The following is a 27,795-nucleotide window of genomic DNA, read 5'->3' as shown; positions in this document are numbered from 1 at the left end:
CCGTCATCAGAATTATATGAATCATGATAAAACACACCTAGCATGTTTTGGGTTCCTGCAACTGTTCCGTCGGGTTATTGTTTCCCCAGAAACACTTCCGTTGTGCTTTTGGAAGTCTGTTTTCGTTTTTCCTATTTCCGTTGTTTTTTGTGTGCTTTTGCAGTGTTTTTCTTATTGCTGGTGTTTTCTTAAGTTGCAGTCCGTTTGGCCTCTCAAGGCCACCGTAGATCTCCTATAACACTTCAGAACATTTTAAAATGATTTACAGTGAAAGAATATTACCAACAACATGTTTTTGTTTCCAAGATGCTGAAATTCACTTTAGCTTTCATATTTCTTTATAGCAGGATAGAAAACAGCACGGAGGGCCTTCTATACGATGACACAGTCGCTCTAACTTAGCTTAAAGTTTAGCAATCCCTCTGCTGAAGGCTTCAACGGCACTCATGCTGAGAACGTGGAGAGGAAGGAGTTGCTCTGCTTCAGAGCAGCTACAAGATGAGCAGAAGACAGCTGCATTAAGAGAACATTAAATAAACATCTCTCGGCACATTTGCCATCAGAAATTGGGCTCTGTTTATAAGATTTGTGTCGCAGCGCATTCGCTACGTTGCATATTGCTCCACTATAGCATCGCATTGGTGAGCTTTACATTGCTGTGATGCCACGACACACTGTTCATCATAACCTTGTAGCAGATTGTGTGCAGAAGAAAAATGCTGCCTCTGAGCAAGAACGGTATGATCCCATGGTGCTCTGGAAATATTACACTGAAATTAAGAGACTTCACAGGAGAGCATATTGCAAGTAAAGCCCTCAGGGGCTGAAACTTCCTGAATAAGATCAAGTGCTTTATTAGACCCTGTGATTGTCACTTGCTTTCCAAGGAAGTACGGCACTGACAGTTCCACTTTTCACACATTTCATTTTAAAAAGCATTATATATGGAGCGATACAAATCTACCAGTGAATCTTTTTACCATTCAAACACAGCCTCAAGTAGAAACCGCTTAAGTGGGCGACAAAATATTTGACAGTGGAAGAAGGACAGTCTGTGGGTTTGTTTTCAGCAAGTGCTGCCCAGAAAGTTCACTCACCTTCACTGAAACAGCAGGCTCTTGCTCGTTGTCACCTCTGTTAATTAATTTTCTCGTTACTCATCGGGGCAGAATTTTTCCAGGATAGTTTGTTAGTTGATGATGATAATAAAAAAGTGCCACTCAAACGACAGCAGAGACGATTAGGAAGTAAGGAAGAGGTGTCGAGGCGAGCTGTGAAATCGGCTCATTTACACCAACAGACAAGAAAAGCCATTCAGAGAAATTACGGCTAGAGCTATTTCTAATTTCACTTAATGGCATACGGATTTCTTGAGATGCTGATATCCAGGAGGGAGCCTTGCAAAAAAACAAAAAATCATTATCAGGAACATAAAAAGGTGTGACATATCACACAACGACTATGAAAACTACAGCTGAAGTTTTTAAAAAATAGTATCCTATAGTGACTGATGGCAAGAATGCATTTTCAAAGCTAGGCATCATTACGGGGATTGTCATAACACTGTCGCGGCTCCATTTTCAGGCACAGAGGAAGTGGCACTTTAAGGAAGGTGTTAAGAACGGTGGGGGGTGGGGTAAAAGTGAAAAAGGAGGTAAAAGACGCCTGCAATCTAGATGTCTAAACTGCTGGCAGGAAAAATGCCTCTTAAAGTGCGGCAATCAGTCGTCAGAAGACTTAACACGATGCTCTTCGTTGCAGAAGGAGATGTTTTCAAAACTAACTTAACACACGATGAGGATTGCGTGCTTCAAAGTAACAGGCTAACTTTATGATTAAACGGACAGTCCAATCAGTCTGATCAGGGCGTTAATGCCAAGGCACAAAGCGAAGTGGGCCACAACCATCCGAGTGCGGCTCAGTTAATAAATACCATATACTGAAGCGGCGCTCTCTTTTGATTAAGCTGCGTGAAATCTCCAAAGTGGACGAAGAGGTGACGAGAGGTATCCCATTAATGTCAGAGTGACTTCCAAGGAGGGCTGGAGGGCAACAACGGCTCCCCCAGGGCAAAAAATTAGACTACGGAAGATTTGTCAAAGACAAGTAGCTCTTTATGAAATAATATGCTTCCGACTGCGAGGCTCATGCTCGTCATTTGGCAGAACTGCCTTCTACATCACAGCCCTGCAGGATGCTGACATTCACACCATGGAGTGAGTGTGATCAGCTCTCACCCAGGAAGATGAAAAGTGGTTTATATAGAAACTGAGAGGCAGTATCATATGGTTGCACCTGGTGACAGAAGATGGCGAGAACTGAGCCATTTTAAACCCAGCAGCTCTCTTTAACGAGAGCACTTTCACTTCCTTTGCAATTTAAACATCTTGTTTGCATCAGATATTCTCAGTCATGCTGATTTCTGTTTTATCCACATCTGAGTAACGCAGCTGACTCCTCCGCCGAAACGGCACCGAAGCTGAAATCGTCAACAGTTGTTTATCGAGCTGGCTATGCTTTTAAACTCCGAACAAGTCAGGTCAGGGGGAACTTAAGAGCAAACGCTGACTCATGCTGTCCCCATCTACTTTGGCCTTGATGACAGTGGAGGATCATTAAGTTGCTAACAGCAGGAGAGGGAAGACAAGCGTGGCTGAACACATCGCCGTCTAACAGCCATCATCTCCTCTGCCAGTGCTGTAAAGCTCTTTGGTGTGATTTTGATTATAAACCTGTAATGTTGGGTTGATCTACTGGGCATTAACGCTAAACTCAGACACAAAGTTTTGTTTCAAGGTGATTTCAATATCCACTTTGGTTGCTTCTCTGGTTCTGTTGATTTTATATATTGGACTAAAATTGTGAAATCTTTAATCTTTCTCAATCAGTTGAGGTTCCCAGTTAATTACAGGGACAAATCGTCCTTTCCTTTAGTTTGACTCTTGAAGATACCCTATGCCCTATGGCCCTTAAAGCCATTATTTTTAAGACCCACCTCCCCACTCCTGTTCCCAAATTATCTTCTGGCATTAATGAACCAAATTATGACTACTGACAGATCAGGTGAATAACTTTGATTAGCTCGTAACATCAGTGCATGTTGGGGTCGTTGGGATAAGTTACGTTAGACAGTAACAGAAAGTTCTTATAGTGAACCCTGATGTTGATCAACCTGCATGTTGCGTTTAATAATTAATTATTGTATCTTTCCCAAATTTCAATCTGATATTTCTCACCCAAAAAATTTACAATTACAAAAAAAAAAAAATCCAAGTTAGAGTTTTTCTTGATTGTTTTCACCTGCCTAAAGAAACTGGAACCCACTTCCCCATCATGACTATCTTAGCAGAGCAGAAGATTGGAAATGTGTTAACCCTTTCTCATTGGATTGACACATTTTCCACACCCTTTAGCAAAACAGTTAACAAAAATGTCATTCAAGCAGTCCAAACCCCATTGTTTTAATTATGGTAACCAAACAGAAATCCCCTATTCCTAACCAGTGTTGGTCAAGTTACTTGGAAAAAGTAATCAGTAACTAATTACTGATTACTTCCCCAAAAAAGTAATCCCGTTACTTTACTGATTACTTATTTTCAAAAGTAATTAATTACTTAGTTACTTAGTTACTTTTTAAAAAACACGATTTACAACCTGAATAGGTGATAAAGCGATAGATCTTTCAGCCCAATTCTTTTTCTGCATAATCATCATACAAAATGTAATCAAATGGAAAAGTCCCTTTTTAAAACTTGTTTTATTAGTTTTAATCTTTTAACTTTATGCATCAAGCAAAAATTAAATTATATGCAACATTCTCTGACTGGAAGAAATTTGTTTAATATTTAAACCTATTTTCTGCACATTCCAGCACATAAAATAATTTTTTTTGTGTGTTTACACTCAGTCTTTCAAATAGATGCAAGTAAAACACAGCAGAAAATAAATAAAGTCAAAGACTAGCGGTCCTTTTGCTCTATTTTCACCTGTAAAGCAGGTGTAGGGTAGGCGGAGGTTTACCCTGGTGCAGGTGTGCTGCAGCGGTCAGTGGAAGAATCCGCGAGTTTCTCTGTGAATTTCCCATTACGTCATAGCTACTCAGTGCTTGCTTGGAAGTTTAGGGGTTTTTTTCCGCTGTAAAAGGAAGTTTTCTTCCCACGCACAACGGACACTAATGTTTTCGTCACTTTTTATGGAATCAAACTCAAAGTAAGGTCAGTACTTTCACGCTTTAAACGCTGCACGCTCATACTCTCTCTGCACTCGATATATGATCCATTGTTGATCTGCACACAGCTGTTGTCACAAACGTCGCACTTGCTTACGTCACTGTCATGAGACATTCTTGCAAAAAAAATAACGGTTTTAGTAACGCAGTAACGCAGCGTTCCTACTACTAATACTAATCTAATTACCGTTTTTGCAATAGTAATCCCTTACTTTACTCGTTACTTAAAAAAGTAATCGGATTACAGTAACGCGTTACTGCCCATCTCTGTTCCTAACTATTAGAAACTACCTAGATCAGTATGAAATCAATGCGCAGCTGTTTGACACTCCTTCACACAAATCTTCACTTAGCAATCAGTCTGCAGGCCTTCAAAGGTGCCACATCTGTATTGTTCATAACGAGCATGTATGGAGGAGGCATATTAAAGTGAGTCTCAAAAGTGGCAATTTCTCCTACTGTAATAGATTTTATTTTGGTTTACATGTATTTTCTGTAATATTTTTCAGTTTTCAGTCACAGTCATGCTGTGACACAGCAGTCAACTTAATCAAGAAAAACTGTAGAATCTTCTAAACGACTCACAAGGCTTATCTCGTACTTTCTACCTTGAGTGCTGGTCATGGATTTTGCATTATTTAAAATTAATTTTATTTTGTTCATTTCACCTCTGAAATGTTTTTAATCCCGGTTCGAACCATGTAAAGCACTTAAAACTTTAAAGCATCTCCATCCAGTAAGAGATTGCTCGAGGTCTCTGTGTTTTATTACTACATTTTCTTTGTAAATTCCACAGTATGCTGACTATGTGAGGAGGAGCACAGTGCCACAAAGGCACTCTAGTGGAGATACAGGGGGCAGTATAATCTCACTGATGTGGCTACACCTCATTCCTCCCTCTTGTCCTATAGCTGCACCTTACAGGCCTGACTGAGATCAGCGCTGCGTTTTATGTGTGCAGTGTTACTACCTCATAGTTGTGACTGTCCCTGAGTAGCTGAAAGGTCACAGTGAACGCAGATTAAATCTGTGATTTACTGTTGCCGGTCTGTTGTCTGGTAAAACTAATTTTAGTTCTTTGACTCATGTTAGAGGGGATAAAAGAAGAATAAAACACCAGGGCTTCAACTAATGTTTCTGATCATTTTAAGAGCGGTCTTATAAGTAATTACTTGATCATGATGCATGATCAATCATCCAGGAAATCCCAAAAAATTAATTCTGTTCATCTCAATGTAGCGTTTTCAGTGGGAGAAACGTTTCCTCACTGTTCCGACTGACTTCCTCATTCTCAGCTGACTGCAGGTTTCTCCAACCTTATAAACAGTACATTTGGACAATAAGTGAAACTAGCACCACTGATGAACAATGGGCTGGGAGATCAGTTTCCTGATCATTAATATGCAAATTGTCAAATCAAAGACCATTGATCAACGGCCATGAGTACCATTCACAGAGTTGGGGAATGGCTGCAATCACAGCATTGTAAGATGGTGACAGATGTACCCTTAGGCTCCCTCCTCAATTCAGAGATGGTCTTTCCCTTTTCACAGAAATGAACTTCTTGACTCCACGCTCAAACCAGCATTCCTCCCTGTCCAAGATGTTACATCCTCATCATTGAAAGAGTGTCCGCTGGCCTGTAGGTGTAAATAGACTGCAGAGTCCTGACCTGACGAGGTAGCTCTTCTGTGTTGTGCCACCCACTTCACCAGAGGTTGTTTGGTTTCCCCGATGTATAAATCCTGGCAATCCTCCTGGCACTTAACAGCGTACACTATGTTACTCTGTTTGTGTCGGGGGACCCGATCCTTGGGATGGACCATATTTTGGTGCAGCGTGTTTTGGGGTTTAAAAGCCACAGAGACGTGGCGTTTAGAAAAAATGCGTCTCAACTGCTCCGATACTCCTGACACATACGGGATCACTACGGGATTTTGCATGGCAGCGGTTTTCCTTCTCTCCTGGATTGCCTGGAGCTTTCTTTAGGCGCCTTCCCAGCTTTGACAAATGTCCAGCTGGGATAACCACATTTACTCAAGAGCCTTCTTGATGTGACGTTCTTCCGCTTCCCTGGCCGCTGTGTCTGTGGGGATGGTGCTCGCTCTATGTTATAGAGTCCTGATGACATTCAATTTATGCTTCAGTGGATGATGAGAGTCAAACCTTAAATTCTGATCCGTATGCACCGGTTTCCAGTACACATCAGCTTTTAGATGTCCCCCATTACTGATGGAAATCTCACAGTCTAACAAGGCTAACCTGCCACTTTTCATATCCTCCCTGGTGAATTTGATGTGTTGTCCCATCGAGTTAATGTGATCAGTGAATTGTGGTACATCCTGAGATTTGACTTTCACCCATGTGTCATCTGCAAACCTGAACCAATGACTTAGTGGTGTTCCAGGGTAGGATAGCAAAGCCCTCTATTCCACTTCTTCCATGTAGAAGTTTGCCACGATGGGTGAAACTGGGGAACCCGTGGCACACCAGTGTTTCTGCTTGTAGCAATGTAGTTCATCTGCCTCCATCATGACATCTCTCACCTTCTCAACAAAATCCAAAGTGTTCTGGATGTCGTGTTCAGAGTTGCCTACCAATGGGGTTGAGGATTGAAGCCTGAAACTTTGAGATGTTATAGGTGACCGAGTTGATCATGCAGACATTTGGTCTTAAACGTTGGCCGTGTTTATATCTTTGGTAAACCATATAGACTTGGTGTAGATTCCCCTGGGTGTATAGCCTGTGGTATGAAGTCTGGTCAGTATTGTCCTGTTCTAACTGCTTCAGGCAATCGCCACCCTCTTCCTGTTACCGCTTCCTTGGTCTTGTTTCAGGGGCTCATAAGTATTGGGTTTGGAATTGCTGTTTCTGTGATCAGTTACACTACTAGGATTTGTCTCAGTTGTCATAGATCAGTGGTTGTTGATCAATGATATGACAATTTACATATTAATGATCAAGAAACTGACCTCACGTTGTTTACCAGTGGCGCTAGTTTCAGTCATTGCGTAAAGGTGCTGCTTATAAGGCTGGAGAAACCTGCAGTCAGCAGAGACTAATGAGTGATGAAACATTTCTCCCACTGAACATGCTACGTCCACATGGACAGAAACTATCTTTTTGGGAGTTACTTATTCAGTTAAAGAAAATGCAAATGTCCTCAAGTTTCCATGAACCCGAGATAAAAATTAGTTTTCAAGGATAAAGAGCAGTTCAAAGCAGAAAATTGGCACATTTTAAAACCTCACTGTCAGGCTAAGCAATGCAAAGTAGAATTTGCCAAAAGATTTTAAATGTTTGAATAAGAACACTGACTATTAAAATGCATAATAAATGTAGCTCTAATCACAAAAACAAAGGTTGATAAACAGATACAAACAATTAAAACGAGTAAATTATTTTTACATTTAAGATGATATAGGATGATGAACTTTATACACTGTGACAGATGGAGGAGGCCTAGAAAAAAGAGCAACAAAGGACTTTCACGCAGAAGACTGGGGTTTGAGTCCTGCATGAAAGCTAGAGTTGATTTGACCTAGCTGACTTATTACTTTGAATTTTTAACGATTATTTCTAGTTTTTAGTCACAGATGACACTTGGACATCTCATCCTCAAGTTAGACCCTTTCACAGCGTTAATCACAAAAAGATTTCCTACCTTGAAGGGATGTGAGGAAAAATGAAACATCAGAGCTCTTAACACCTCATTTTATTGTCCCAACATTCAAAAGTACAAATAATTCAAACACAACAGTTTTATGAAAAAGAAAAAACAAACATTTACAGCAAGATTTTTATTTTGTTTCCAGTTTCAGAAATGACCTAAACTAGCAAGGATAACATGAAGTCATTCATCGCAGTAATTGGATTAATAATAAGAATAAGAATACTAAGAATAATAGCAATAATAATCATAATAATCATCATTGATAATTGTTAAGTAATAACATAAGCAGGAGAGAGTAGAGAGAGCCGCGGTCATGGGGCCCTGTGAACATTTTTTCGTCTTTTTTGTCTTTAAAGATTTCATTTATAGATTTTTCAGATAGTAAACAAACACGTCTCAGGAGGAAAATGAAAACTGACAAGAAGAGCCTAGTTCCTCTGTTCACCTTCCCTCCTCCACTACTGGCTGCGTTGTTCCTACTGGCAGGCTGCCACTATAAGGCGCTACAGGGGATGGTGTGAGCCATAGGGGTTGGGCATAGAGCGAGGTGACGCAGCCCCATGTTTCAAACACCCTGACATGCACACACATTCGCACACACATTCTGAGCTGTCTCAGTCACTTGCGCGCGCAGGTGCACTCAGGCACACACACATCTGTATATATATGTGCCAAGAAATTAATTAAAAACAACCAAAAAAACAAAGAGGAAAGCACAGACACTGAACATATGTATATACTGTACATACACACATGGATGTACTCCACACTAACAAACGCATGTGGACAAACACACAACACGCACACAGTTACTTAAAGGAACATGCATACGAACATGCACAAATGCGCGCGCACGCACACACACACGCACACACGCACGTGCACACAGGGTTTAGGCGGAACACAGGCACGCATCGTAAGAGTTCAAAAGTCATACAGTGTAGGAAATAAGTTCACACATCAGAACATTCTACTGGGGTCGTTGCATAATTCAAGCTCCCGACTGCAGCGGGGAGCATGAAGGGGTCTGGTTGGTTGGTTGGTTTGTTGCTGTCATGACATTTTCGAACATTAAGCAACAGGATGGCAAAGATGACGGTTGGATAATGGTAATGATATTAAATGACCCAGCTTGTCAGATGAGTGAGGTGTGAGAGAGGAGGATGTACTATGCGAGCATGCGTCTGAGTGTTTCAAATGCTCTCCGCACACCTCCTTCATGTTTTCAAGTCTTAACAACAAACAAAAAAAATCCAATTTCTTATATTTATACTTCTGGAACCATTCCCCCTACCTTTCACCTTTCAAAATATATAATATATATCATATTAGAGTATATAAAATATAGAATCGGTACAATCCCTTTTATACCTCCAGAGTACTTCTTATGTATAGCAACAACTGCTGGAAAGAACAGTTGGTGTGCAATGGTAACAATTTCTCAAAGATTTGTTGGTACGTCATTTGAAAACATGATGAACATTCTTAAAAATAAGTTCTGACTCTTTGACCGATTTAGTCCAGTGCAATGAATGACCCTCGAACAACAATTTTTAATGTCTGTCTGCCCGAGCCTCCGAGAGCTGAATGTCATACAAAATGCTAACCGAAACGGAAAACTATGCTTTCAGACCCACATTTTTGCATAAGGTTTCATCACAAAGCGGTAGTAAGTGGAGGGAGGGTGTGGACGGAGTGGCTTATTAGAACTACACAAACTTATCACAGGTTATATTGAACCAGAACGACTGTTTATAACATTCTATTAAGACTAAACTTTATTGAAAAAGATCTAAAGATTTCATTTTAACAAGACAAGAAAAAAGCAATAGCAAATTGAACTATTAACTAGGTTATGCATAGCGAGTAACTGTTTCTAGTAATAAGGGAAGAGCGTCCCCCGACCCTCCAGACATTTTTTTCAGTTTTCTTGACTTTTAGATTTTTTTTATATTGTAATTTTGATATATTGGTACAAAGCACAAACGTACTAAAAGTTCTCTCAGTGCAGTGGACTACTGGAAGAGCCTCTCCACTAGTCGCTTTGTTCCCTTTTGCTCAGAAACGCCCCCCTCCCTGTACCAGAATCACGCAAATACACAGACAATGAAACAAACAAATAAATACATAAATACACAGATAAATTAATGAATCATAAATATAGAATAAATACAAATAAATAGAAAAATAAATAGTTTCAAAAATAGATAAGGAAACAAACCGTTAAACCAACACGTTTATACTCTAAGCTTTTGTTCGGTTTCTTTTGCCGCGGTAGTTAACTAAAAAGTTAATCCAATTTTTTTTCTCCACAAGCAACATGACAACAATTGAACAGTTTCCTCACAAGTTTTTCTAAGTAACTGAACCACCACTTCATAATAAATTGTCATATGAAAAAGACAAGCTCAAACGAACAAAAGAACAGTGACAACTCAGATAGTACAGTAGATATTGTAAAACAAATGTAGACTATATATATATTTATATATATCATCTATTTGTACACAGCAAATAAAGACACAGTTGTCATAGATCCTTTTTAAGGAAACAAATATCTAGACTAACGGAACTAGCTAATCATCATTAAGTTTTGACAAACGTTTCACGCTCAGCAAGTAACCTAAAAGTCAGCAAACCAACAAAAAAAAAACAACCCAAAAACAAATAAAAAATTTGTTCAGTGATTCTTACAAGGCCCGATTTAGTCAAATCTGATTATTCAGTAAAGAAATAGTCTCACCAGATTTCTGGGCCAACATTAAACAAATATTAAACAAAGAACAGCAGCTCAATTCAATGCCAACATCAAAGTAGTTTTTTTTCTTTAAACAACACATAGAACAACAAACTTGGATATTTAAGATATGTGAATAATGTAGTATAGCACCTACTGTTGATCGCTAAAAGGAAGTTCTTCTCAAATGTAAGAGCGAAGAAAATGATATAGATAATGTATAGTATGCTTCTAAATGGATAGATGTGTATATATCTATTTACTGAGATCCCATATCGACTGATGACAAAAACAGGAAAACAAGCGGACAAAGGGTCTTCTTGCTTTGGGCTCTGGACTGTGAGGACGGTTAGGCCTCGGAAAGACCCCTCTCCCTTCCCTTTTGGGTATCGCTGAATAATTATGCACTAGTACATGTGTGAAAAATTACCAAAATCACCTGCCTCAGATTGCATCCTTTTTTCACAAAACCTTCCATCTACAAAATCGCTACCAACTTGGATTCCCCAAAAAACAACCTCCGATCCTATAAAGTACCACGCCAGAACGACAAGACAAGGTGGTGCCCCCTCCCACCCGCCCCGGCCCCCCCTAGTTAGCCAGTCAAAATATTTTTCTCTTTTTTTCAAATCCAGATTCTTGTAAAAATTCTTCAATAATTATTATTTTAATTATCATTTATAAAAATAGATCTTTCTATTTATTTTTATCTTTTTCTAAACGTGTTTTTTTTTTTTTCCAAGCAAAGAGATCTTCTCTTTGGCAACAGTGTTATTTTTTTTTTCTTAAATTACTGAACGTGTCATCAGCAAAGCTAACCCATCCCCTCCCTTGCCCCATCTCCCTGAACCCCAAGTGAGGAAAGACATTATGTTTTGTTTGCGATACAAAACAAAAACAATGTTAGAAATTCATTTTTTTTCTACATCAGAGTTACCGGGATCCCGTGGAATCCCGTTTGTAATCGGTAAGGGGACGCTTTGAAATACACGCTAAAAATGAATGAATGGTTCACCAATTTAAAAAAGAGCCGCCTCCCGTTTACTAGACGGGGAGGTATATAATACTACCGACAGTGGATCCGGATTTACAAAAGAAAAACAAATCCTGAATCAAGACAGAGAAAAGGCTCCAATCGAAAGAGGACGTTCTCTTCTCTGAAATAAGGGGATACAGGGATTTGCTACTGTTTTACACAGAAGAGAAAAAACATTATAACAACCACAAGAAACGGAAAGAATATACAACAAAGAGAAGCCTGCATTATCGCAGGAACTCCCCAAAACTCGTGAACGTTTTCATCATTTCATTTTTGTAATACTTAGGCAACGTTGGCTTATAGGTCCAAAGTTATAATATAAGCCATTTCTAGTTCAATTTGCTTGATGGTTTGTTGGTTGCTTTATGTTCCGGTTGGAGTTTGCTGTGTTGGATGGCTGTAGTAGGGTGGTAGTGGTAGTGACTGAAGGGGCTAAGGGATGGGTGGAGGTGGGGGTAGGGGGGGTTGGGGGCAATTTTGGAGCAGACAAAGTCGCGGGGCAACTGCTTCTACCTGGTAAAGTTCAGGACTTGTGTGTCTTGTTAGTCTTGAAGGAGACTTGCAAGACGCGGTCGCCCAACCTGTAGCCATTGAGACTGGCGATGGCCATTGCCGCCTCGTCGTAATTTGTCATGGTGACGAAGCCGAAGCCTTTGCACTTGTTGGTGTTGAAGTCACGGATCACCTTGACGTTGTTGACTGCGCCGAACGGCCCAAACAGCTGCCAGAGCACGCTTTCGTCTGAATCTGGGGACAGGTTGTACACAAAGATGCACCAACCGGTGCCCGTGTGCCCGGGGATGTTCATGCCAACCAGGCTGGTCATGCTGTCAATAGTGATAGGTGAAAACCTGAGAGGAGAGGCACAGTTGGGAGGAAGAAGAGAAAACGGCAAGCGTTAGCTGGGCAAGTTGAGGCACACGGAGAAACAGTGTCTGCATCTGCTGTACATGAAATCGCCCTAACCAGTGAAAAACAAAAAGGTCCTGCCATGATCCTCGCCTGAATCGCACGCTACTCTCTACAGCCAAATATTCTGGTCAAGCCACTGATCTCAAAGCCAAACCACACCATATCAGATAAACATGCAAGTACTCTACACAAGTATGTGCAAATATGTCAGGGCAGTCTGCATTCGTTTGCTAAGCTGCCACTAAATCCTCCAAGAACTCTTCGGCTCTGAAAAGTCTCCTGTCTGGAATGATGACGGCGCTGTGTGCGCTACGCTGTATTTCTGCTGAAGGAGATGCAGATGAAGGTTTTCTCTTTGTGCCCCTGAGTGGCTCCTTTAGGTGTTAAATTGCAGGAAGTCGCTGAATTAAACTGTTGCTAGAAATTCATGAAAGATCATGCACCAGCCTGCTAAATCTGTTCTCGTTCGCCTCATAATCTTCTCCTTTTTCTTGTGATGCAAGAGATTTGAATCCTCAGTTGACTTCACTTAATTGCCTTTCCGCTCAAAGGAAAGGGAGAGGAGAAAAAAAATACCCCCACCTTTAAATAAAAGGTAAATGAGATAAAAAGGTTCATTTCTTATGCCACCTCTCTTCAAGAAATGACTATAGGCATTATTGGGAGTGCTTTAATTGAGATTTCCGCTTTGCTGCAGCTGTCTCAGAGATGGCTGCTTTCTTAAGGAAAAGGAGGGAGGGAAGAGGGAGCAAACTAAATGGAAAATGGAAGCACTTTACAGCCCAGTGGCATTAAGGTACAAAGTGTATTCCTCCCCCTTCTCCCCTCCTGCAGAGCGTTCTGATCTGTTCTACTCCAGAGCTCGTGGCACTGATCGATAGCGTCGCTTGCTGCTCGGGGCCCAGAGCCTCCTGTTTCCAGTGACTATATGTGGTCAATCACTACGACCTTCCTGCATGACTTTGGTCATACAGAGTTTGCTTGCGGTTGTTTCGGATGCTAATACTTGCCTCAGGTTAGCAACTGTAAGGAGCTCTTTGCAGCAATTACACTTTTGTGATTTAGATCAAATTAGTGTGTACAATTAAAATGACATGGACTCATACTTATAAATCTGCAATATTTTGATCTATTTTTTTTTTTAAATTACCTACCACCACAAGACTCTTGCAACAAGAAACTAGGTTATAATAGACACCAAATCATGTGGCCTCCCTTTCTTGTTGAGAGGATCCTTTCGGATGAATCTTAAAAGGCCTTACTGTCTGACATGCTCAGCCACACTCAGGCCTCTCTTATGTTTAAAAAAAACTTCATGCCAATTGTAAATTTAAGCTGGACAACGTCAGGTTTCTGGCTAAATGAAGGCTAGCTTACACTGGATTTGTGAAGGTGGAAATGAGTGTGCCTGTATGTATGTGTGCGTATGGGTGTAAGCGTGTATGCAAGCATACCCACCAGAGTGGGACCGAGCACTAACCAATGTTACAGACCAGACCACGGGTTGCATAGCAACTGTGTAGCTGACCAGATATCTATTCTGTCCTTTCTAAAGCTAAACCATTTCCAGCTCTTAACACTTTCCTCCTCTTTCCTTTCAAATCACTAAAAAACACTTGCAACTTGATGACATGCTTTGCAATCAGGACCGCTAAATCAGACACCTATTTTCACCGTTTAAAAAAATGATGTAAAGACTCGGATTGAGGGTAAAGTGCTTACTGGAGAGCGTTAAACGTTTGAATGTCATATTGCATCACTATGAGAGTGTTATTCTGCAAAAACATGGTCTTGTTTGACAAAATTACAGGTTTTTAGAGGAACTCGCGAAGAGAAAATATCTCTCGAGCTAAACCTTGGGTTCTGTTTGAGTTTCTAAGCTGACTGACTGATGATGCCCCCTGTGCTTGCAACATGCAAGGTGCCACCGTCAGCACATGGATCATCTATCACCACAGTGGCTGCTGCTCTGGGTTATGTAACACCTATGCTGGTGAGAAAGCAAAATGAAACATGGAGGCGAAGGAAAGGAGTTTGAGCAGAGCAGTGCCGAGCAAAGCTGGAACTGTCTGCAGTGAAACAGCATTTCCTGTTTCCAGCAGGGATCCAGGTTCATCTAGCCTTATCAGAAGTCCTAGCTAAACTTTTCTTGAATTCTATTAGCACTACCAAGAATGTGTGCAAAATTTTCATTTTGTCATAGGTTGTATCTGACTCACATAATGTTTGATTCTAACATACATTCACAGTGACAAATTTAAAATTTGACCCTAAAGGGAGACCAAGCTCTAGATTTATGGCGACAAGGCAGGAGAACCTGAATCCAGTAGAAATAAAACCAACACACCTAGAAATGAGAAGTTTTACACCAGAGAACAAAATCTGTTGAAACAACCCAAAACAATCCAAACAACACCAGCACTTTCATAATCAAAACAAAGCAAATTCATCACCACTGAAAACAAGGCTGATTGGGGTTTTTTTTTTTTTTGTTTTTTTTACACTTTGAGTGGTTGGGAAGGTTTTAAAGCCAACTGAAGCTGACGAGGGGAAAAACATACAAACAAATCAAAGAACCAAGAATGCAGTTGACCTTGAACGAATTTGCAAATGCAAAGTGATTGCAAAAATGCAAGGAAAAAAAAAATACAAAATAAATAATAAAAACAAACAGGAAAAAAGGATATTGAAAAATCACTGAGTCAACATGGACATCTGGCATTGGGTGAAGTTTTTAATTACCTCTTTACGCCATAGGCCATATTAAGCAAATTGTCCAGCCTGTAAAGAGAAGGAGGGTTCTGGGGTTAATGGTGGGCAGATGGTCGACTCACTCAATGGAACTAATGTTAAGTCCCTGCAGGAACTGCATGGCCCTCCTCACTCAAGAACAAACAAACCCATCTATAGTTGGTCCATTACACTGAGGAGCCCCACCAGAAAATGCTATCATCAGTTAATCAGTGAATCTACAGTACAATCAGTATGCTCTGCACTCGCTCAGCCGGCCACTGAGCTTCTTCGTAGGCCTCATCGTAGCCCTGCAATCGGGCACGTTAATATTACTGTAGGTGCGACCATTTAATTCTTACACAGCAGATGACTGGTCACAGTTCAGGATTACAGTTGCAAACATAACACTAAGGGCAGGCAGTGTGTTAGCACAGCATTGCTCTAGGCCATACTAGTATGATAGCTTAGCCGCAATGCTACACAATTGCAAATCGTAATCTTGCATGTGTGTATCCATACAATTTATGACACCACATCGATGGTTTATTACGATGGAGGTAAATGAGAATTTATTTTCAGGTCCTACGCTCCTTAATTTGTGTTAACTCGATTAAGAGAACACTTGAGATGGCAGGAAATGATCAAGAGTTCTGTCAGTGTAATGGTTTGGCATTTGAACGATGGTGAGCGAGAGAGGTGACGATGATTAGTCGTGTTTCTATGCGATGGGAAAACACAAAAGCACAACTGAATGTTAAACTAGGCGTGAAATTGTGAATGCTGTCTTTGTGGCTGGGGTCAACCTGTTAAGTGCTAACAGGTCGGGTGGAATGGCAGCGTGTTAGTCGGAGGGTGTGCTCTGTCTAAAAGGGTTAGGTTTGGGGAGATGTTCTGCTTTCGTAATAATTTCAGCCTGCGAGCTACAGCCATTGCAGTCATCTGGGGTAAACTACTATTTGTGTGTTGTTTAAGAACCAGGCAGGCTTTGTGTGTGTGTGTCTGTCTGTGAGCTGGGCTTTGGAAACCTGTGGGCTGTATGAAACGTTGGCCCTCTTGGATGGATGCAGCCTGCTTAGTGACTCAATGACCTTCATTCCTCACTTGGGTCTGGCCTGTCTCATGTCTTATTAACTCCTCTGGCCTAATGGACAGGGGCGACGGCTTATTGAGCAACAGCTGGCCAGCGACGCCTCGTTCCTCTTGAAAACACTACAAACTCTCTGACTTTGACTCGACTGTCAGGGTTGTTTCTCCTTTTCTCTTGCTTCCTTGCAAAAACAGGAACTCACACAGGCACACAATCTTCTATGCGGTGCACATTTTAAAGAACGTTACATTTCAATAATCTAGATTTCAAGGCAACGTTATCACTGCCTTGAAATATAGCCTATATATCACACACACACACACATCCTGATTATTTAAGCAGTTGTGCAGCCTTGTAGTAAATATCTTGCATATTAATAATAATAATCACAGTACTATTTGTATTAATCAGGTTAAATGAAATTTACTCTGCCTGTTAGAGATAACAGATTAGTAATCTTCTAATCAGGGACAATTTAACAACAGGATGCCAGGTAATTGTAGCTAATTCTCTTAGAAATGAAAAACACTGCAGCATTACACTAACCTGTGTTCAAAAATATTAATTTCACAAATTAATTTCAAGACATAATCTTCTGAGGGAACTGCTCAATTTTGTAAATAAATTGATAATGTGGTGACCTACATTGAAACCCCTCATTGGATACATAACCTTTTCATTGTTTACATAAACCTTCTGGGTAAATGATAGACCTGCTTATTGCTTGGCTTCACAGTGTGTCTGCACTGTAGCACTGTTCTCACTTAAAATTACCAAGCAGTACAAAAGCAGCCCTAAAACAAAGAACAAAAGTGGAGAAAAGGATATACGGAATCATTAAAACAGTAATTAGCTCATTACGTGGGGAGGGAACGAGCAGCCTGCTTTGTGGGTAAATGAGTCAATTGGAGAGGATGCTCAGAGGAGAGGCGCTCCAGGCTCGGGAGCATGAAGACATCTGCTGGCCGATGGGCCGTTGGGCCACAACAAAACAACCTGCTGCTAACACACTCTCTCGCTCTCCTTTCTCTCTCAAACATGTACGAATCCACACCGATGCAAGCTCGCCACGCAAACACTCTGCCAGCTTTTCACGCTGCCTCTCCAAGCTGGATGCAAACAATAGGGCTTTTGTGCTGTCTGTCAATGCATGTTAATGGTGGAATGGGCGTTTTTGTCTTTTCCTTTTTGAAACAAAAATCTGTTCAATTAAAATTGGCTCCTGCCCTGGATATAATAAGGCTAATTTGCTAATTAGTACCATTAGTTAACGACAGAGGATCGGAAGCAAGCGGGGATCTAGGGCTTCGCGTATTGTGCTTGAGTCGATTATGTTTGCTGTCTTGGAGAGGGACCGTACGAGCACATTATACATTAGCTTGCGTTACGGCAGGCCCACATGATTTACTCACACAGGACAGATGTAATTATCGCTGCAGCAGGATTGTACTGTGCCAAGACGATCTATTAAAAACTTGGGTCTCCTAAACAACATTCTTACTATCTAAAACAACTTTAGCATCTATGGTGGATTTTATTTCCAGTGCTCGTTGCTAGGTGCGCATAAAATGTGTCTAACTTCAAAAATAGTTGGAAGTAAGCAAAACAATAAATACATTTTTTCATCCTTAGTCCTTCTTAAATTTAGTTAAAAAAATTGGAAACCACACATATCAACCCCATTTATAACTTTTAAGTGTTAAGGATTTTAGCAAAGGGCTCGGGAGCAGAGAGCAGGAACACAGGGACACGGTGAGGAAGTATACTGTGGTTGTGAGTTGTGATGAGAAGCGACAGCTCTCCTGCAGAGCCTGTAAATTGGCTTGGCGTATCACAGACACACAGCCACGCTACATCGCTCAGGTGTCACACCAGGGAAGCTGCTCCAGAAGAAAAATACCTTCCAAGCTCTGACTTTGATGGAGAGTAAACAGCACGACCGGCTTAGTGTTATTGAAAGAGAGGAAATTGTGTAAGCACATATTCTGTCTTCAGTTCTAAAACATTCTTGTTGGATCATATGATAGTGTGCTGTTTCTGTTTTCTTATTGGTTACTCAGGTGAAAGGTAACTTGAGCTTAAGGAGCACGCTCAAACTACCTCTAGGTGCCATAATATGATGATGTTTGGGTCTTTAATGACAGCATATGACTGGGTAGGATGCCACACAGTGTATGAACTACTGTATATTAACTTGGTGTTAAGATTACTGACCTGGGCAAAAACGATTTTTAAAGACATGAAGATAACATTAATTTTGGGAAGCTGAAATGGGGTTAAAATTTAAATCCTGATATTCATTTTGTAATGATTTGTTTTAACTGGCCCTCTGCTGACTGGATTTAAGGCATCAGTCTCTTGAATAATGTCAGCTTGTAATGCAGTCACAGACTCATGCCATATTTATAGTATTTCATGTCTTTCATGTCTGGCTAATGTATAGGTGTGATAGCTTTCGGTCCAAAACAGTGGACAACATCATGCAGAATGAGTGTAAAATTAAAGGACAATACCTAACAGTAAAAATGCATCTTTTTGTTTTGCAAAAATTATGAAAAAAAAGATATTCCTAATATGTGTTTTTGCCCAGGCCTGAATATGCCTGGAAGCATCGACACGATGGCAGCATGATGAAATGAGGGGAAACATGTAGTTGTGAATGACAGAACCCCACAGTCTCTTATGAACAGTTCCTCTCTGATCTGGGTGGACCCACGCAGAGCTCTCGCTGACTTACGGACACCTGCACCAGGTGCAAGGCTCACACCTGTCGTTCAGAGGATGCTTTTGCCAAATGACTGTTCACAGGAGAGAAAGTGCAGCATTGTTGTAACACAGACACCGGGGTGACTCATGCTCTCTGAATATAAGTGTTACCATAGATATAGAAACACAGATATTGTGTTTGTGATTTGATGTGTGCCGGGGTAGTTCTCATGCTGGACTAGTCAGGATCTGCTAGTAAACACACGATAGAAATGACTTAATTCTGAACCCGTTTTCATAAAATCTGCTTCGTTCAACATGTCCGACTGTTACTCAAGCGTGTGTAAAGTAGAAAAGAATGAAGCTTATCAAAGACAGGAAACCTCTGACTCTTTCTCATCTTCTTCTACTTATTCAACTCAGCGTCGCAGGGAGCTAGAGCCGGTCCATCAGCTTAGTTCAGTTTTATTTATATAGTGAGAAATCCACAACAACAGTTGCCTCAAAGTGCTTTACATGGTAAAACCCAGCAATATTTGAAACACCTTGTCTAACCCATGCATGTCTTTAAGGACGCTAAAGGACCTGCAGACAGCATTCAAACTTTATTATTAATCTCTGCCTCTCTTCTACAGTGTGTTTTTTGTCCTGTTTTCCACCCGCCACACCCAACTGGTCATGGAAGACGACTGCCCCTCCCTGAGCCTGGTTGCGTCGGAGGTTACATCCTGTTAAAAGGGAGTTCTTCATTCCCACTGTTGCCAGGTGCTTGCTCAAAGGGGGTTGGCTGATTTTTGGTGCATCCCCAGTAGGGATTTGACCCTCTGGCAACAGTGCTAACCACGGCATCACAATGCTATAGAGCCCAAGTGTTCACAATTCTTTAGCACAGCGGTCCCCAACCTTTTTTGCTCCACGGACCGGTTTATGCCCGACAATATTTTCATGGACCGGCCTTTAAGGTGTCGCGGATAAATACAACAAAATAAAACTAGTACCGGTACCGAAAAAAAGAAAATTTATTCATAACACACGTGAAAAGACCAAGGAAAACCGAGTAAACGATTAAAAACGATAACAAAATAACGCTGAAAACCGATAAAAACCCTGAAAACTATACATTTCACACCTGAGCCTCAACTCTTGCGGTACCAAACGACTCACGGACCGGTACCGGTCCGAGGCCCAGGGGTTGGGGACTGCTGCTTTAGCATATATGTTACTGCAACAACATACTCATATTCTATTCTAATTTAAGATTAACAATATCTGCAGTATGGTTTGTTTAATGGTAACTGTCCAGCCTGTGGACCTGGAGGAAGTGACTTGATGTACTTATCATGACTTAAGTGTGTAGAACAAAAAAATACCTTCCTACTTCATTAATAAAACAATTAAAGAAATAAAATTTTAAAAACAGAGCAGAGCAGTCGGCCTTATAGCACTCGCAAAAGCTGAGCAGACTGATATGAATAAGAGTATCTGGAAAGTTAATTTTTGCTCGCTGCATGGAAATGAAATTCATGCCCTTTCAGACATGTCAAACCACAAACATGACAGCTAAATTTCTAAATGTAGGGTAACACTTGATCCAGAGAGCACAAATAATTGCAACACCTGATTGCATTGCAAACAATCATTTTGGCAAAAGGCTGCAGTCCTCGGACACACGGACATATAACGGCTACATAAAGCAATGGCCAATGAGGTATCTAACTTTGTTTAATGATGGACACTTGGTGCGTGTTTTCCAAATCAGGCCTGTTGTTTGGAGTAGACATGTTTCCTAAATTGAATGCACCGAGTTTCACGTTGACCAAGAAAAATCTGTATGAAGTTTAAGACTGATAGCTGATCAGTAAACATTAAATCAAATGATTTTAGTTTCTGATTATGCGATACACAAAGCATGGCTGTTTGTGAAGCTTTCTAGTAAATACTTTACTTGTTTTCCTTAATTTCTACATAAGCAGATGACATTCAACTTGAGATTCCCAACCTTGTGAGCAGATGGCCCAATCATATTGTTGATTATCTTATGTCTACACTTTGTTTTCAATTTGCTACTTTAAAACATGAAAAAGAGCCCGGTAGGAGGAGGTGCCACTGGTTCTAGGAAGTATGTTTCAGTCTCTGAAATCCTGTTATTTTATTACTTTTAATGCATTTTTTTGGTCAAATTAGATACAAAAGACTGCAACAATATCACAATGCTGTTATGTTATAGCTATCACTTTAAATTAGCTTTCTTTCTAAGAAATTGTGCTTTTCATCACTTTATAGCAGATGCCCGCTGTCTCAGGCTTCCAATTGTTTCAAAAATTTACCTGAAGTTTAACTGAAAGTGAATTAATTTGAGTTCATACAAGGTTGTAGATAACATCAAACTTGCGTTCTTATGTGGACACATTTGGATCCTTTTGGATTTTCATTAAAAAGGTCTCTTGCGTTCGTCCTTAATAGTGCTCCAACAGTGACTCATGTAACATAATTAAATGAGACTGGGAAATGGTCTGAGAAAGACTTTTACTTTTGGAACCAGGCGCACCCCAAATGGCTCATCACGTGATGTCTCTGACAAAAAAATCAGGCTGCTCGTACTGGCTGTTCAAGGACAACCTACTGTCTGCAAGGCTGCTTTCAAAATTACTGAACAGTGGACCAGCCACTCCACTTCAACTGGAAATTTCCTGGGCTCGTCAAATTTATAGTAAAGATTTAATACTGGGTCAGCGCCAAAGGTTTGGAAACTCTGCATTAGACACATCACATATAGAGATAGAAGTAACGATTGTGTCTAAACTGCCTAAAAGCCTCCCCCTCCCCACCTTCTCCTCTGTCGTCCTCCTGCCCCTGTACTCACCTGAACCTCTGAGCCTGGTGGTGAAGGGGGCCAGGGTATCGGCGATTAGGTGACTGGTAGAGTTGTGACAGAAGAGCTTGGCTGGTCTTCTGGCTGGGGTTGTTGGCGAATTTGACCGTTATAGGCTCGGCGGCGCCCGATGGCTTCTGGCCATTCAGGCCCTTGATGGCCTCCTCAGCCTCTATCCTCTTATCAAAGCGGATAAAGCCAACACCTCTGGAGCCACCTGCGGGGCCAGCAGATCAGAAACAAACAGGGGCCCCTTTTACTTTACAGGTATCAGACAAAGGTTTACTGTCTATATTTAAAGATCCCACACAAATAAACAATGACATCATGCTCCACAGAGTAAAAGAGGCAAAAAAAGTAATAAATTGTAAAGTATTTTGAATGCAAATGGCTTTGTACTCTAACAGTAACACAAATACAGGCATACCCACACGTACACACCAGCTACACACACTGTGGCACTGACCCCAAGTGTGTTTAAAGCCACAAAGTCAAGTCTTTTCTTGCGCTCATTCCAGTCGCAGTCACCCCTGCACGCTCTCCTCATGCATCGCTCTCCGTGACATTTGAGCAGTTTCCGTGGCGATATTTTTGACTGCCACCTGAGAGGAACATTTAGGGAAGCTCCCCTGGTGGGTCCTTTACTGGTGCATTGTGCGTATTAAGAAGTGTGCATCTCTATACGTGTGCACGTACATGCATATATGTGTACATATGTGTATCTATTAACGGATGCTGTGCCTTGTTTTAATGAGGCTGCCTGCATGGCCCAGAGGACGCTCGCGCAGTGACAGCAGCACTCTGCCGAAGAGACTATTTACATAATACTGTGTGCACACAGGCATGTCTATGTGACTGAGGCTGAATAAAAGAGAGGAAGTAAGGAAGAGGGGAATGTTGTGTATGAGCATCATTGTGTGCAGTCTCTCTCACACACTTAAAAGGCACTCCTTATTGTTATTCCACATTTTGTTCATGCCAGCCCGCTACTTCCTGTTGGCTCGTCTCATGGTACTCGCTCCCCTGAATTCTCCTTCTGTTAAGCACCTTGACCATCTCGCTCCTTTTGTTCTTTTCTTGTCTCCAAAGACGAGCACCAGAAGGTTATTTACTTTCCAGCCAAGCAGAAAGATAAAAACGCTCTACGAAAGCAAACCATTCATTAAAAATTACTCATCTTCTAATAAGGTGAAATCCAGTTTAAACATTTAAACCAATACATAAATGTGACTGTACTCTGGATTTACAGCATTGTGCTTTTCCCTCTCTCTCTCTTTCTCTGTTTTTATTTTTCTTCAGGTAACTGATTTGCATATTCTCTGCAATTTTCTTACCTCTTTCAAATACCGTGCTGGAAGTATTTTCTTAACTGTCACCACAACAAAAGGAGCTCAATTACTGCAAACTGTGGTGATCAGTGTCCTTTTGCAGCAGCAGAAACATGATTTGTGAAAGAATGGCAATATAAAAATAATTTTCAAAACTAATTTGCTCTCTGTAGTCTAACATAATTTGTTTACTTTTTCTGAAAAGTTTTTTTTTAACTACATAAGCAACAACTTTCTGACTTTGGAACTTATACACAAAGAAACCTCTTAAAAAGCCCTGCGAGGCTCAGATTTGAACCACAGCATTTTCTTTATGTCTGGTGGTTGAACTCATTAACTCTTACTTCATAAAAATGTTTTTTTTAATTCTCTTTTTTTAACCTCCCTCTCCCCAGACAGCCTTTCACAAATTCTCTTCCCTTATTTCCATTTGAGCCAACTCTGTACCTGCATATTTTAATTAGCTTGATAGAAGCAGGAAAACGAGCAATTCTAATGGGATGTACATAGTGTAAACAACAGCCTCTGCTGTTCCTACAGCTTTCTTTGCATATTACAGTTGTTTTCATCCATATGTTGTGTGAAAAGTGGGGAACAGTGCGTTTGTTTCTGAGGCATAGTAAATAACAGTTTTTCGCTAATGGATGCTGGGCATTTAAATATCCCCAATGCCTTAGTTTACTTTGATAACTGCAATAACCCTACTTTTCTATAAGGCGCTTGGCGACTCCGAGAGCCTTGCTCAAGGGCACCTCAGCGGTAGTTAAGAAAGACGAGAGCGCTGCTCATTCACTTCCTCCACTGAGATGAGTGCAGAAGAGTGGACTCTATTCGTCCTTTAATCCTCACACTTGTTTGGCCTTGAGCTCCTTCTAAGCCGCTTCTTGCTGGAGGGCCTCCAGACAAACGCTTGGCATACAGATGAAGGCCCGACACAAACACACAAACACCCATTCACGTGTGCACGCGCATACTTATGTGATGACTTGAAGAGGTGCTATTAAGAATGAAGTGCGGAAAGAGGACTGGAGGTGTCCATGACCATTTTCGATGGAGCGTGACCAAACCGCAGTGTTTATACGAGAGCGAGACAGAGAAAAGATTTGTGTGTGTGTGGTGTGTGTATTCTGTTTGTTTTATGTATGCACCAGCTCCTCTTGTCCTTGAGGTTGCACAGTAGCATTGTAAGTAGGTGAGAAAAGTCGGTTGGCAGGAAACCTCATCACCCATAATTTTACTGAGCAGAATGTGTGCACATGCTGTACTTGTGCCTGTTGGCTCTGTTCAGTCAAGAATGCTCACAGATCATGTAACAAAAAAGAACGAATGGGTTTCGCGACATTCACAGCAAAATTATTGACAAGCCTTAAAATTTAGAGTTCTCATAATTCCTCAGTGCGTCTAATAGCGAAAGTACTGCCGTGTCACGAAGTTCACCCAACATCCCATTGGGGTGTCAATATGTGAAATGTGTTCTGAATCCAATTACTGTTGCAGTGAGACAGCCTTCACTTCAACATCTGTTAGATCTCCACCGCCTTCTGAAATGATAAAGATTACATTTCTCTGATTTCCTTACTTCAGAAAATTTAATCAAAAATACCCAAAGTCTCTCGTAGCTTTCAACCTTCCCACCCCGACTGTGACACAGAGCCCCAAGCCCATTTCTTCCAGGGTTTACATCACAAATATATAATAAAGCACTGAGCATTTTCCTAAAACGGCAGAGCTCTGCAGTTTTTAGAAAGTGTTACTCAGCGAGGACTAAAAGATTGTAATTGTTGGGGATTATATTCAGCAATTGATTAATACATGCTGGAAAGCTAGTTAGTACTTACTGCAGCAGTATGGCACATTTAGGATTTGGTCAAAATAAAATACAATGCCCGTGTTTATGACAGGAAAGAAAGACGATCCAATCGAATAGCACGGATCGTTAAAATGTTAACTTTTGTAGAGAATACTGGCGAACAAGCTACAGATAACACGTAGCAGCATTGCTTCTTTACCGCTTTTGCTCCTTGGTGAAAATTGGTAGAATATAACGAGCCTTGAAAAACAATGCAGGTATTTTTCAGAAAGATAAAAACAGCTTCTTAAATCCATGCACCTGTTCTGTTTTTACCACTCTGTCAAGCCATATTAATGTAATAAACCTTGAGAAAGGTTTATTTGTCTCCGGTTAAACACAGTAACAAAAACAAACTCGCAATCTATGAAGCAAGCTGCCAGTCTACGAAGTCCAACCTAATGACTGTCCTTTCAACCAGCCCCAGAAGCCTAGGCCTACTTATCACCCACCAGCCAGCCATACAGGCAACATTAGAGCACAATGTACTTACTAAGGTATACCAATCGGTCTTTCTCACTCTCTCTCACCTCTTACTTTCTTTTTTTTTGCTCTCCCTCTCCTCCACAGTAATCAACAGAGGCTTATGTAACTCTCTCTACCTGTGCTTATCTCTCTCTAACACACACCGACAGGCACATTGGCTGCCTTACTAATAACACGCTGCCTCAGTCCGGGGAGGGGGAAACAGAAGGAGTGAGGATGGGGGATGAGAAGCGAGCGCTCGGGGTGGGGATGGGCAAGACCGGAATGAAAAGGAGAAAGGGAAAGAGGGGGGGGGGATGAGAAGTAAGGAAGGAAAGGACAAAAGGAGAAAAGGTAATAGAGGAGAATGTTAGGAGGTGACAGTAAAAGGATGATGATGAAAGGAAACAGTGCTATTCTTGCTTGCTCCTTCCCAAACAAAGCCGCTCTTTCTTTAAAACCCACTATCATTTCCCCAAACACTGACTGACTGACAGAGAGAAATGACTGCTCCTCTGAGGGACCAGAAAAAAGTGAGGTGAGAAACCTGGCTGTTGGATAATGAAACACACACACACACATACAGAATTTCTCTCTCTTTCTTTAGCTCTCTGTCTCTCACACACATCCATCTAGCGCAATGTATTCTTGCAAGCAGGCCCACTCTGGCAGATGCATGCACCAGTGCTCGCATGCATACGCAAAATCTTGTTGTTTTCCGGTGTTCTGTTTTCCCATCTCCCCTCCTTTTATTTTTATTTGACGTACAATTGTGTGCCAAGAGTATCAAATTATTAGACTTGCCTTTCCAAGAGATTTTTAATATGGCAGCGACAGAAAGAAACTTCCTACTGGCTTCTAATTAGAGGCAGGAAAAAAAAATGCAATGTCCTTGTTTTAAGTAGCATTAGTTTGCTTGGGTACAGATGGCATTTAAAAAAGCAGTGAGAAGAGAGGCTCGGAGACTTTGAAGAGTGGAGGTGCCCTGTGCTTTGGCCTCTGTCAGAGCAGAGCTCCAACCATCTGTCTGGTGTGTGCGTACGCATGTATTGATGTGCATATCTATATGTGGTTTTGTGTGCGCGCGTGTCGACTATCACAGAGATGGAACGCACTCGAAAGATTACAGGAAAAACAAACTCGAGGCAGAGAGATGTGAGATGATAGCGTGAGTCAAGGCTGCAGTCATCCCATCTACAGGAAGCAGCTCTCTGCTCATATCACCTTGACCGTTCTGTTCTCTGCTATTGGACAGACAGAGAACAGGGAATCAGTGTGGTGTCAGTCTGTAGAGGAACATTCATTATTCAAGTCAGTAGAGGAGAGAACATACTAACTGTGCAGAGAAAGGGCAGTTCCTTTGAGGGAAAAAAGGTATTGTTGTAATGCACAAGTACTATATTTACTTGTGCATTACAACAGGTATGAGAAGAACGGATAAAAAAGGGGAACTAAGCAGTCATCCTCCTCGCAAATGAGGCTCTGACTGGAAAGACGAGCAAAGCCGAAGCTGAAGTTTAGGCTGTAACTACAAACTACAGAATGACGCTGAAGGCCACAAATTAATATTTACATTTAAGTTCAATCTAACTGCAGAGATGACGCCAGTGTAAAGCAAGTTTGTACTCTACTTGATGGCTTTTATCACTCCCCACATCGACAACAGCTCTAAAAGCTTTTCTCCAGTTGCCTAAATGCTTACAGCGATCTAATGGCAGCAGGGGAAATATATTACGTGTTCGGTCTGCAGCTTCTAAATAGAAATGGGCTGCGCTAAAGCGTTTTAAGCATATGCACCGCGGGTACTGTGTTTATATCACGAGCGACCAACTCCAGGCTGCTGCAGAGTAATTCCACGTATCACGTCTATGCATCTGAAAACATAAAAACGTTCGGTTATGACCTTCTGGGAGCGCATTTTCAAAACGGTTGAGCCTGTCTGATCGCAAATTGTGAGACAATAAAAATTAAATCTTTCTTGTTTCTCTTGTTGTTGTTTTTTTTCGCTCTTTTTCTGATCTAAAAATGTCACCTTACAGGGGGCAACGACTGCACTCTTTCTGGCTTCCTTTCCAAAGTCACCGGCAAAAAGGGTGTTTCAGGTAAAACTAAAATAGCTGTGATTAAAATATAATTTTGGCTAAACGGGTCCTGTTCTGTGCAGCA

At 41.1% G+C, this 27,795-nt stretch overlaps 1 protein-coding gene across 9 annotated transcripts in view; it reads right to left on the bottom strand.

The window, feature by feature from the left end:
• Positions 1-7,928: 7,928 nt before the first annotated feature.
• Positions 7,929-27,795, bottom strand: part of elavl4 (ELAV like neuron-specific RNA binding protein 4) — a 77,424-nt gene continuing 57,557 nt past the window's right edge. For 8 of the 9 annotated variants that reach the window (XM_085151368.1, XM_085151366.1, XM_085151372.1 and 5 more), the window contains 3 exons: positions 21,979-22,204; positions 15,332-15,370; positions 7,929-12,528 (listed from right to left, as the gene is read on the bottom strand). In XM_085151368.1, coding sequence (XP_085007494.1) covers positions 12,201-12,528; positions 15,332-15,370; positions 21,979-22,204 — 593 coding nt within the window. In that variant the 3' untranslated portion in view covers positions 7,929-12,200. The remainder of the gene's footprint in view (positions 12,529-15,331; positions 15,371-21,978; positions 22,205-27,795) is intronic. The other variant, XM_085151367.1, reaches the window with a different exon arrangement.

This window comes from Neolamprologus multifasciatus, chromosome 23 (assembly GCF_963576455.1).
Source record: "Neolamprologus multifasciatus chromosome 23, fNeoMul1.2, whole genome shotgun sequence".
NCBI lineage: Eukaryota > Metazoa > Chordata > Actinopteri > Cichliformes > Cichlidae > Neolamprologus > Neolamprologus multifasciatus.
Note: the sequence above shows the minus strand (reverse complement) of the source record. Positions and strands in the feature narration are given on the sequence as shown.